This window comes from Perognathus longimembris, chromosome 15 (assembly GCF_023159225.1).
Source record: "Perognathus longimembris pacificus isolate PPM17 chromosome 15, ASM2315922v1, whole genome shotgun sequence".
NCBI classification, from domain to species: domain Eukaryota; kingdom Metazoa; phylum Chordata; class Mammalia; order Rodentia; family Heteromyidae; genus Perognathus; species Perognathus longimembris.
The window spans coordinates 10,786,730-10,800,047 of record NC_063175.1 but is presented as its reverse complement, the minus strand read 5'-3'; the positions used below and the strand labels follow the sequence as shown (position 1 = coordinate 10,800,047).

The following is a 13,318-nucleotide window of genomic DNA, read 5'->3' as shown; positions in this document are numbered from 1 at the left end:
GACAAGAAGACAACTTTTTAATAATCACTGTTATTTGTGAAGCAAAAACATCCTTAGCCATGAGACTGTTTATAGTTCAGGTTCTACCTGAGCCAGAGAGCAAAATGTCCCCTGCCTTGGGCAGAGAGAATGAAGTTAATCATTAAATGGAAGAATCAAAGGAAGACCTGGAACAAGCCTTTCAGAAGATCTGCAGTTCTTTCTAGAACCTTGTAATCCTGGACAAGGCCCCTGAGGCAGGTAGAATGGAGGGTGGAAGAGTTCTGAAATTCCACTCCGCATGTGGCTCAGTGAACTCTGACCCAATCCTAGGAGGACATGGGGCAGGTGGCTCCCAGGGCCTTCTCCAACAAGCAACTGAGCCTTGAAAGTTCATAATGGGTGACAGAGAAAAGGGAGAAAATGTGTATGGGGCTCTTACATTGTAGCACAGAGGTTTGCTAACTGAGAACTTCGGTGAGTTGTATTTTGCATGAGGCATTCATAGAATTGAAGTGTCTGAATCATGTAGAGGTGAAAAAGTTTTAAATGCATGATTGAATGATAATGCATAATTGAATGATAATGAAATAATTGGTGATTTTTTTTCTTAATATCTATCATCTATCTTAGCATACTTTTATGGAGGTAATAAAGAAGAATGTTGAAAGCATAGGGTTTTAGAGTCAGAAGGACACACATCTTTAATCTGAGCTACTCATGAACCTGAGGTCGGAGGATCACAGTTCAAAGTCAGAAAAGTCTATGAGATTACTACTACTGCTGCTGCTGCTTGGTTTGATTAACCATCAAAAAGCCAGAAGTAACACTGTGGCTCAAGTGGGAGAGTGCCAGCCTTGAATGAAAAAGCTAAGAAGAGTATGAGCCTCTAAGTTCAAGCCCCTGTACTGGAACAACAACAAAAACAACAAGTTGAAGCCAGGTCAGATCACTTCCTAGTGTGTGAAATGGCAAGCTATTTAACCTGCTCTTGTAAGTCTCCATACGCCGGTCTGTTTGCTGGAAATAGTTGTGCCTACTCCATCCGATGTATGGAAAACAAAGGTAGTTTCTGTAAGTACTTAGTTACATTTAACCATCTTTGAGGATAGGTTTTCTAATACTGAATTTTAATAACCCTCTAATATAAAGGCAGAATTAGAAATACACTCTTACAAGGGACAACTCAACAATGGACACCAGAGAAGATGCTAGACTTAGTGTAATTTTGTCCTCGGCCCATTCTTTCACAGAAACTACAAAACACATTTGGGTACTTCTTCCTGGGAATCTATCCTCCAGTGTTTTCCATGGTTTGCTCACACTGCTGGGGGTGGATTCTGACCACTGATTCACTGGGTGGTGAGACTCCATTCATTACGGATATGTCATACACACATGCAGAGGGTGAATGGGCTTTAGTTCACTACACAGGGTGAATGGGCTATATAGTTTGCTACACAGAGCAGCTGCTCCAGAAAACAATGAACTCTGCTTTCTTCCCCCTTAGCGAATAATCATAATAAATCTTCACTTCTTTTTCCTCAAAATTAATGATGAAAAGCACACTCTGATGAATGAATACCTGCTCAAAATGTCAGGCTATGGAACCTAGAATACTTGCAATTCTTTACTGATCATTTTGTGTAAATCATTTATCATTCGGAAGAAAGATTTTTATTGTAGGATTCCAAACAGACATGCAGGTGGGCCCGATATATTCTCAGAGAATCTCTCTCCTTTCCTCCCTCATATAAAATGATTCCATATGCCCATCTCCACGGGAGTTCCCTTTCTGTTCTCTACATTTTCTTTATCTTTACAAATACTTTCATGGCTTTGCCTTTGTAATGGGGTAGGCTCTGAGCTCTGACCCTCTCACTGCCCATTTCATAGGTAAAATGTTCATCTTCTTTCCAGTTCTAAGAGATGTCATCCAACTGTTCATTTGGTCATCCAGTCCTTCTTATACGTCTAACCTGTGTACTTCTCCCTTCTTACCCACATCATTTGCTTCCCAGTTAGTGCTGTGGGCAGAATTCTGGTCTTGCTCTAGCCCGCTCCTTTGAGCAAGGCAGTGATGTTTTGGTACCCACTGTGACCCATTGAGCGTTGAGTTTGAGGTTCTGTGCTCTAGGGACACAATCTTTTGAAACAGGAGAAACAAATTTTACTGCTCAACTTGGAAAAGTTACCATTGTAAAACCTCCTTAGTTTATATTCCATTCAACGTGTGTGTGTGTGTGTGTGTGTGTGTGTGTGTGTGTGTATTGGGGCTTGAACACAGGGCTTGGTGCTGTCCCTTACCAGTTTTTGGGCTAGCACTCTAGCACTCTTCCACTTGAGCCACAGCGCCGCTTCTGGCCGTTTTCTGTATATGTGGTGCTGGGGAATCGAACCTAGGGCCTCGTTTATCCGAGGCAGGCACTCTTGCCACTAGGCTATATCCCCAGCCCTCCCTTACCTTTTTAATTCAAGGCTAGCACTCTATTCTTTGAGACACCTGGCTTTTTTTCTGGTTTGTTGGAGATGGGTCTCATGAAGTTTTCTTCCCAGGTTGGCTGTGAACTGATATCCTCAGATCTCAGCCTCCTGAGTAGCTAGGATTACAAGCGTGTGGCACTAGTGCTTGGCTCTCATTCACTTTAAATTATTTGAATTTGGAATACGTGAAATGTAAATTGTTCTCATTCTTTTCATTAAACAAATTTGTAGTTTATGATATCAATAACATTTGCAGTCAAATATCTTCCACAAGTTTATAAACTTAGTAATATTTAATGTAGAATAGTTCTAGTGTTTTAGTATATATTGTTTTCTAGAATCCATAATTAATTTTAGGAGTTTGTGTTCACATATAAGCAATTGATCTGTGAATTTAATATTGTGTTTTACACATCAGTGATTCCTCTAAAAACATCTACTAAGCAAGAGTGTACGGAATAGTTTTTGCTTCTGAAAGTTAAAATATTCTAATTCACACCAATCATTAAATTAGTTCGATTTCTCCCACCTTTCACATTATTAAGGTTTTGTCAGGGTGACTCAAAGTTCTCTTACTCCACACCTTGTAAAATATTGTGTAAATATTAATCATCCTGTATTGCTGAGTTATAGGTAGAACTCTTCTTTTAATTTATAATTAGCCCTTCTAAGGACATTTTTTCTCCTCATAAAACAACAATAAGTGTAAAAAAAATAAATTGTGAGTGTCTGCTCACTTCATAAGGAGTCCCCTCTCATTCTAAGGTAGTAGAGGTCGAATTTGGGCATACTGTACACAGCATACTTCAGAAGCACACACCATGAAAAGAGGTGCCCTTTGTTTGTTTGGTGTATCCTCAGAGACAGTGCTCGGGCTTCTTTTATGTTCACTTTCCTCCATAAAGGAGAGATTTAACTGAGAAGGAGATAATGGTAAAGTTTGAGTAGTACAAGATTTTAACTCTTGGTTGATGTTGATCCTTGACGGCAGCCATGTCTTAATTGAGCACAACTAAATGCTCTAAGGGAAGCAGAGAAAGAGAGGGTCATTCCTTTTGTTTGGAGAGGTGGGGTTGACACAGTTGCTCAGGATTTCTGACTGGTATCTGTATTGTATTTCTCTATTTAGCAGCTAAAAGCCACAGGCTGGCAGACTTCCTCTCCCATACTGTCCAGAATCCTGGGTCCCAGCTGAGCCCCAGCTGGGCTTCCTTCCCTCTCCCCCAGCACTGCATCTGGGCATCCACATCACCTCCTAGGAGTCCTAGACTTGGTTGTCTGCTGTACGCTTTTGTCGAAGAGGAATTTTTGTGGTTGTTTTGGTGGCGATACTGGGTCTTGAACTCAGAGCCTCTCACTCTTGCTTGGCTTTTTCACTGAGGGCTGACATTCTACCATTTGAACCACAGCTCTACTTACCCTAAGCCAAATGCGAATGCAACAGAAAACCAAGAGCTTTCAGCTAGTTTGTTGAGCTTCTTGTAAAATGCATGTGTCTCTTAACTAAATACTAATTTTACTACTAATGATATGGAATTTTGAGAGCGAACAATTTCATTGACGTGTTTATTAACAAAGTAAGAATAGTTTGAGGACACAGAGCCTAGAAGATCTCATCTGAAAGTAGGGCCACATCCCAGTGCCATCTTTGCACATTCGATGGCCTGCAGAGATAGGATGGAAGCTACCGGACATAAAAATGCCCTTCTTCAAGCCTGGGCTGATCTCACAACTAGAGACACAGCGGACATATTCATGTTTGGAAACCACATATTGCAGTGACTGTATTTTGTCTCGGTCACAAATGTCTACCAAATATCAACGGAGGGGAAGGCTGAGGGTCAGGGACTTGGGAACGCCGAAGGCGGTCCAGGCCCGAGGAGCTCATGCCTCTAGCAGGGGGGCCGAGCCGAGCAGGTAGCGTGTCAGGACAGGCGCAGTGAATGGCCATGGGAATTCAGAGGAAGGGCAGATGGCCTTTAGCAAGATGTTGGCACCGATGGGAGCGTGTGTGTGGCGGAGGTGGTTCTTGAGCTGAGCTCTTAATGACATACATTCAGGAATGAGACAGACTCTCAGGGAAGCCGTGAACTGATTCTACCACAAGACGATGGCAGCAGCGGGATGCAAGTCAGGGCTGAGAGCAACTGCTGAGCACCAGCTGAAGACCCTCAGCAACCTCCACAACCACCTGGCAGCACCATTCGGTGTAACACCAAATGGCTGGGCTTGCAGAATACATCCATGAGCATACCTGGAAGCCACTGTCCACTACCTGACAACCCAGTTTTCATTTATAAAGCGGGACAGAGTTGAACATACCAAGACACATTTTCAAGCAAGAAAGAAAACAGCAAAGTACCCACCTATTTATGATTAGATACACACGGCCATTGACTTTGGCGTGGCTGTGCGGCGAGACGGAAGCACAAGGAGGCAGTGGGAGACAGGAGGGAGAGAGAAAGGAGACGGTTAGGCAGAGACAGCGACGCAGGCGCTACCTTAGGCTTCCGGTCACGTCAGCTGCACAGGTTGGGCAGCTTGGAAAGAATACAGGCAGCAAGAATCTACAGAAACAGGAAATGAGACACATGCAGGAAGAACGCTCAAAGACAATGTGGCTCACTTTTCTTTTCCTTCCCCCCCAAATATCCTGAAGACATTCATTCACCTACCTTTTCTAGTAATTGTTATTATTTATTACAAATTTTATTTTTTTATAATCATCCTTAAGTGGTTGTACAGAAAAGTATATCCGGTCAGTTTGTCAGTACAATGCCTCTTGGTCAGTCTCATCCCTTCCGTCATTTCCAATCATCTCTCCCAAACCCACCTAGTCCCAGTTTATCCAGTTCCATTTTCACATAGGTACCTTAAACATCATCACTGTATTTGCCCACTCTTCTCTCTGTCCGTCTCTCCCCTTCCCCTGACCTTACCTCCTTGATAACAGTTGTTCCAGATTTTTTTATATTCATTTGGCTAAACTCTAAGTTAACAGTCCAAAGGAATTCAAAGGAGTTACACCAAAGGCACCCCCTTGCATGCACCATACTTTAGTTAACGTGTTTGTGTAAATATGATCTTTTATATGTTTAAATAGATATTTATAATTTAGATCTGACTTTCATATGTGAGGAAAAACATGTGTCCTATTCTTCTATCTCCCAGTTCACACATGCCGCTAGCCATTAGCAATGTTTAAATGCTCTAATGCAATCTTATGAAAGATAACTATTAGCTCCTTTTCTAGAATTAGAAAGAATTCTACAAAGCAATTATAGTGGACATATTTTCTTTCCTATCTTCAAAAGCTGAAGTTGAAGAAAGAGGTTGTTTTGTATAATATTTTGTAACATGAATAACTGATAAAGAATTCTAGTAAGTTATTATTAACTTATGACAAGTTTATATTTTGTGATAAGCATATATATGCTATTATCAATATAGAAGTGAGACCATATGCCTGAGATTGCCTTAGAATTGTAACAGTTTCTTCTTACGTACAACACACAACATTTTCATAATGCTAACTTTACAGAGAGAAGTGTTTATACTACATGTATGAACATATATACACACATACACAGTGATCAGACAGGAGGAGACCATCTGGCTATTGACAGAAACAGTAGTGTGACAATTTAATAACTACATTGAATCCTGATTTCAGACTTGTGGGTTTATTTATTTATTTTTGGTAGATCATCCAAAAGGAGGTGAGCACAGGAAAAGCAAAGCAAGGCAGTCCCAACTCAGAAAATGCCTTTTTCTTTATTACCTTCATTCTAATTCAGCCACTGATTAAGACATAGACTAAAACATACTGTGATGTAAAAAGTATTGGTTAGGAAAATACTATAATAAGAAAGAGTTACTAGAAGGTAGGATATAAATTTTATATTGAAAGTTAGTTTTTGAGGACTTCTACATTAAATTTGTGCAGCAAAACAAAAACATATCCAAAAACATATCTTGTTTGATTTTTTAAAATGTCTCTGGTTTTCTACAGATCTGAAAGAGGAATAACATGTGCTTAAATTCTTTTCAGATAGCTGGGTTTATATACGTCAACTCATCTCTCAATTTCACTGTTCAGGAGTGATCCTGGCTACATCTCCACAGACATCAGAGGAGATCACAATCTCAAATTGCCTCAGGCTCTTCAGGTCTATGCTCTTACCTTGTCCTGTGACAGGGTAAGTGCCATATGGAGGAAACAGACTCATTTACTTTCATGTGGGACACCGTACCTTCCCCAGAATCTGCACAACCCAACAGGGCCTGGCAGAGCAGAGCAGGGCAGACTGAAAGGCAATTCTGGAACAAGGTCAGCTCTTCTATGCCCACTGTGTCCAAAACTTGTGGGATCTTTAGACTGGTAAAAATCTGAGCTAGGCTGTTCCTATTTCTGGATAAATTATGGCCTCTATCTCTATTTAATGAATGAAAGCAATGAAAAGCCCCGGCATACTGGAAGAACTTTGAAAGAGAAGAAAATTCATGTGGAAAAGAAAGAAAGGATTTAGGAAGAAAGGTCTTTTAAAGATCTTATTAGTAACGATCAGTGATTATACATCTTTCAAAACAGATAAATATGTTTTGCTAATTAAAATACATTTTTGGCCAATGTTGAGGTCCGAACTGAGGGCTTCTAACTTTCGGGGTGGGGGCCTCTCCCACTCGAGCCACATCTCCAGCCCCTAAAATAGTTTCTTAATTATTGAAGATGATGTTTGGTTAAATAAAACACCTGCATGGTAAGAGTTGTGTATCATGTTAAGCTTTCCCATAGGTATCAAAGTAACGTTAAAAATGATCAAATAATAGTTTTTCTACTTGATGGTTCACTTTTCCTGTACAGCCAGTCTTCATAAACTCAAATGTAAGGTGGTTTTCCTTACCAGCAAGAATACACTTCAAAAAGCGTTTCTATTTCTCAATGTCTGATCATCACTAACAGAGATAGGAGTCATTGTACGGAGTCTGACCATCCATCCGCCCCATCCATACATGGGCAAGAACCACATTGATGAACATCTCACCATTCTGCTGGTCGCTGGACACTTGGAGCACACTCAGAATGAAAACTAAGTTTGATATTACACAAAACAAATACAGAAAGCAAATCCGCAATATCACAAAATATTTTTCATCATCAAATAGCAGTATTTCAGAGTTACCTATAATTTCAGTTCTTCCTGGAACAGAACACTGAACGTTTAGTATTTCCTAAAAGAGAATAATAAAATCCTACTTCATGTTGTATTCATGCGGCCAATTTTTTTCTTTGAAGTTAAAAAATTAAAGTTCCAGCGGTGCCTTTATACTATTCTCAGAGTAGCCTTTTGTTCTCTTAGTTGCATGAAGCAAGTATTTTCCTAAGAACTGCAACATAGACTAGGTATGGGGCAGAAAAAAATTGCTCATCTTTAATCAGAAGAATGATTATATTTTTCTTGTGATAGCAAAGAAGAATTTGTGACAATCCATTGTAGTTTCCATAAACACAGAGAAGGCATATTCCTGTCTATTGCTTCTAAATAATTTATATTTATTGATGAAGAGAAAAACCACAGTAAGCAACTAAAAGAAGACACTGTCTTTATTTCCTCTTCTTAATTACCTTTCTGGTTGCTAGTAGACTGTAGTTGTTCTGCTTTGGGCTAGGTAAGGCTTGCTCTTTCTAAACTTTTAAAATTATCTTTTGGAACATTCTTCTGGTGATTTCTTTATAGGTGGTTAGCATAATGAAAAACTCACTCTTGTATTATGCAGATGCTGTGAATGTCCTAAAAATATATAACCAGCCTACACACAAAATATGCACCACCAAGCTGAGTGGTGGATCTAAGGATCATGGTTCCAAGCCAGTCTGGGCAGGAAAGTCCATGAGACTCCTACCTCTAACTAACCAGAACTGAGGGGGAGGTGTGGCTCAAGTGGTAGTGACAGCCTTGAGCAAGAAGGAGTTAAGGCCCTGAGTTCAAGCTGCAGTACCAGGATGCACACCAACATGTGCGCGCCCGCACGTGCGCGCGCACACACACACACACACACAATGCATCAATGATTTTTAGAATCATAATCACAAGTATTGTGAGTCTATTCACATGATTAGAAAGCAGTTTGGAGGAACCAGTTATAATTTACTACCAACGACTTCAGAAAGTATCATCAAATAGTCTGTACTCTCTCCCCTCTTTCTCTTCCTTCCCCCCTCCATGAACCTGAACAGTGGATTCACAAAAGCGTGCCAAGCAGAGGTAGTGTCAAGGCTGACTTCCAAAGGACGGGCTCAGCGTTTCCTCACCTGTAGATACCACTGTCCTCCTTGCTGGGGATGGCCTTGAGGTCCGTGAGTTCAAGGAAGCGGTCATGGAAATAGTGAAGGTGTAAAATGCACACCAGCAGAAAGGAGGTGGGGATGAATATGCGAGTGAATAATTCAGCCACAGTAAACTGCTTTAAACCAAGATCCTCAAGCCTGTCGAACACAAGACAAAAAGCAAGACATTTCCTTGGGCCAATGCAGGCACCCTGAGCACCAGCTGCCTTACCATTTTTACCATCCCTCTCTCCCACAAGTCTGATTTAGCTTTTATTTTCACTAATCCAATTCACCTGCTTTTACCATGGACATCAACAACCTTGGTATTGCCACATTCAGTGGCCATTTTTCTATCTAGTCCTCTAGTCCTTGAAATAACCCTGGTCAAGGTATTACTACACATTCCTGGTTGTATTTTCTGTTACCAGGTTCTCCTCCTCCTCCTCCTCCTCTCTCTCTCTCTCTCTCTCTCTCTCTCTCTCTCTCTCTCTCTCTCTCTCTCTCTCCCTCTCTCTCCTTCTCCTTTTCTCCTTCCTTCTTCCCCCTCTCTTTCTTTTTTTCTATATCTCTAAACACTGAAATATCTCCAGGACTCACTTTGGGGTCACTTCTCTCCTTGTATTTCTCCCCCCACACCCCACCCCGGTGTTCTCATTATATCCCATGGATTTATCTGCCATCCTTAAGCCAAAGACTCAAATGTCCATTTATAGCACAGCCTTTTCCTGTGACTCTCATCCCCAAACTTCTAATGAAAACCAGCTGCTCCACCGTGATTTCACACTTAGTGTTTTCAAAGCAGCGTTCTTGATCTCCCTCTTTTCCTTAGAAAAGCTATTCTTTGTGTTCCCATCCCTAGCCTGCTTTTCTCTGCATCAATAAATAATACAATCATCAGAAGTTGGGAAGTACCCATGATTCTTTCTTTCCCTTTCTAACTGTATTTGTTTTAACATTCTGAAACCACCCAGTGCTGTCACCTGTCTTTGCCCCGATTTAGTCACATAGAGTTGCCATCATTCCTCCCAGGACTACAGCTGTGGTGTGAGATGTAGTCTTATTTCTATTTGCCACATCTCGAGTTTTCTCAGCTAGTCAGGGGATCTTTAAGTCCTTGAAAATGTCCAAATGAAACTCTCCTCCCTTCCTTCCCTTTCCTCCCAATGGCAAAACTTCCTTCAGTTCTTCCCATGTGTCAGGCCAAATGCAGTTTTGTCACAGTGTGAAAACCAAGGAAAAGTGTAGCCCCCGCCCCCAAGCTCCTAGAAACAATAGGGCTTGTAAAATGTTATTGTCTCAGAGTTTACTCTTAGCTTCTGTAACTCCATTTTGGTGACTCCATGCTAGTAGAGGGCTGCACCCCTTCCCGTGAGACTAGTTCCTCATAATTTAACATTTAGAAATATATGTAGCCCTTGCTCCTCTCTGGATCTAGGTGGCAACTATAGCAATGGATTGTAAAAATGATCATAGTAATAGATTACAGAAATAACCATAGTAGTAATTACAGAAACGCCATGTTGACCGTCAGGTTGGTCCACTTATGACTGCGTACTGAATTGTTTTAGCCCGCTCATGCTTGCCTAGTGATATTAGGGAAACATGGTAACAATTGTTAAAATAAAGTTGGCATTAAGTCAGCCTGACTGCGAAATTCTGCTTCTGTAAACGGTTTGGCTTGCTTAACCCATTTGTGACTTGCGTTAGTGCTACGTGACCACCTGCTGTAGAATGCATTGCTTCTACCTTTAAAAACCCAGCCCTGAAGCAGCTTGCTGTGCTTCTCTGCCCCCCAGTCTGCAACTCCCAAGCTTTTCCTAAGACAAGCTGTTTCTTATCCTTCAAGGAGAGTTTAAAGGACACCGGCTCAGCAAAGAATTGGAATTGCAATTTACAGTTTCCCTCATCATTCCATCAGCCTGCAGTTTCCGTCACAGACTGACCACAATTTGAAATAAACCTGCCTAAGTAAGCTGGTGGTAGACCTCATAAGACTTAGATTTTCTTGTTTCTTGCTATAGCCTCAGGGTAAGTATTCAATAAAATGTTCACATAAACATGGCAGATGTGTTTATTTAGCTGCATGGCATCTTTTTCATTTTGTTCTTTTTGTCAGTGAGCACTAGTACTGGGGCTTGAACTCGGGTGCTCTCCTTTACCTATTTTACTCAAAGCCAGTGCTCTACTACTGGGGCCAAAGTTCTACTTCTGTTATTTTGCTGATTAGTGGAAGATAAGAATCTCACAGACATTCTTGCCCAGGCTGGCTTTGAATGGTGATCCTCAGGTCTCAGCCTTAAGGAAAGCTAGGATTATAGGCAGAAGACACCACTACTTGGCTCTTTTTCATTCTTTTCCCCTTAATACTTTAGCATCCAACTCTCAGTGCTAGCCAGACTTCCCAACTAATTTCAGAAGCTTACAGGAGCAAATCAGAAAAGGAGAAAGCAGCATCCATTAACCACACAGGGCATGCTGTCGTGGACTCTGTACCTGCACGAATGGCTTTCTCTATGGCTCTCAGTTCACTTTCAGTCTAAGCCTGGAAGCATGAAAAAGAAAAGGCTTTGCTTGATGCTGAGTACATGAATTACAGGACTTTGAGCTGAAGAACTGAGTTGCACATGGAGAGCGGAAGGAAGCTGGATGCACTATTGAGCAGGTATGCTTCCAATGAAACCAACAATAGAAATGAACATTTGCTTGAAATGGGGTTGAAAAAATTAATTTGTCAGCCAATAGTCATGGAGTAGCTACTACATTTTAAGCTTTAAGAGGAAAAACACAAGGAACAGTGAGTTCTAAGTCCTGCTACCCTATTATGGATAAGCCCGCAAACCATGCTGTTCTGCTACAATCTGTATAGGCGTTGTGATCAATATGCACACAGCCCATTCAACTAGCTTGGCTTTTGCGCATCCCACCGGGCACCCACATTACTCACTTCTCTTTTTTCAATCCGGTCATGTTCTGCCACAGGCCCGGGAAGTTTTCGAATTGATATGTGTATATAAAGATAAGCACCAGCATCGTGTAGATCACCACTGACATCCAAAAATATTTTAGGATTTTTCTCCACCATTCATAGTGCACCTGGGAATCACAATGAAAAGACAAAGGAGACAGAAATGGTATTGGGAAACTCACAATGCATTTACTTTAACGAAAACAAGTGATCCTATAGAAAAATGTTGGAAAATAGTCTGATTTTTTAAAAGTTCTTTAATGTTTTCATCTTTAGGTTGGTGGATCCGGTTTGAAGTACAATCCTACTAGCGATTGGGAACAGTTGCTAAGAAACTTCTCTTCAGTTCTCTCCTCCATAAGTAGATACTCGGCAGAGTTGTTAGGAGAACACTAAAGTAGGGTCTGGTGGCTCATGCCTGCAATCCTAACGACTCAGGAAACTGAGCGGAGGATCATACTTCGAAGTCAGCCTAGGCAGGAAAGACACTGAGACTCTTATCTCCAATTGTCTATATCTATCAAAAAGCCAGAAGATCTTTTGCTCAAGTGGTTGAGTGCCAACCTTACTTGGGCCATAAAGCTAAGGGACATTTCCCAGGCCCTGAGTTCAATCCCCAGTATGAGCACAAATATAGTAAGAGGACACTAAGATGAAGCTTAGAAGGTTCATAGCATGCGATCTCATCTCTAGGAGGCACTCAGCGAACGGTATGTTATTGTGGTTGTCACTGCTCAGAAGAAACTGCATTAGTTCTGAAATTCAATATGGGGTTTCATTAATAAAACTGTGAAACAATCACAGAGGAGCTTCTCCTTATCCCAAGCTGTGGTGAGTCATAAGACAATGGTTAGCATATATTAAAAAAAGTATTCAAAATCTGAGTGTCAATGGCTCACATCTGTGGTCTCACATCATACTCAAGAGGCTGAGCTCTAAGGGTCACAGTTCAAAACCAGCCCAGGCAGGAGAGTCCATGAGACTCTTATCTCCAACTAGCCATCAAAAAGCTGGAAGTACAGCTGTAGCTCAAGCGACAGAGCATCAGTCATCAGCAAAAAGGCAAAGGAACAGAGCCTAGGTCCTGAGTACAAGCCTGAGTACTTGCACACACACATTAAAACAATCTTAAAGATCATTATTGATTTTTGAGAACTTTTATGTCTACATGAAAGATACTCCGGTTTATTGCCATTGCTTTATTTGGTTTGTTGGCTGCCTGCAAGAACATTTTACTGTTACACTTCTTTCTTTCACTGGATTCCCTCTAAATAAGTTAAAAGTGAGTGTGTGGAGAGGCCAATTCATTTTAATATAATCTTCTACAAATTTTAGTTAAGGAAATACTTAAGCACTTGATGTATTGTACATGGTACAAATGTGCACACACACATATCCATACTCATACACACATATGCATAAATACTTTTCTGATGTCAAGGTTTGGAATAATAGCTAAATAGGGAATCCTCCACTATTTAAGATGTTTTTAGCATTGCTTTTAATGTATTATATATTCAAAAAATATAATCTAGGGGGCTGGGGACATAGCCTAGTGG

The 13,318-nt window shown here is 40.9% G+C and overlaps 1 protein-coding gene across 1 annotated transcript in view; it reads right to left on the bottom strand.

Moving 5' to 3' along the window:
- Positions 1–13,318, bottom strand: part of Piezo2 (piezo type mechanosensitive ion channel component 2) — a 343,119-nt gene that overhangs the window by 78,268 nt on the left and 251,533 nt on the right. The window contains 2 exon segments of the mRNA XM_048363082.1: positions 8,777–8,950; positions 11,739–11,887. Coding sequence (XP_048219039.1) covers positions 8,777–8,950; positions 11,739–11,887 — 323 coding nt within the window.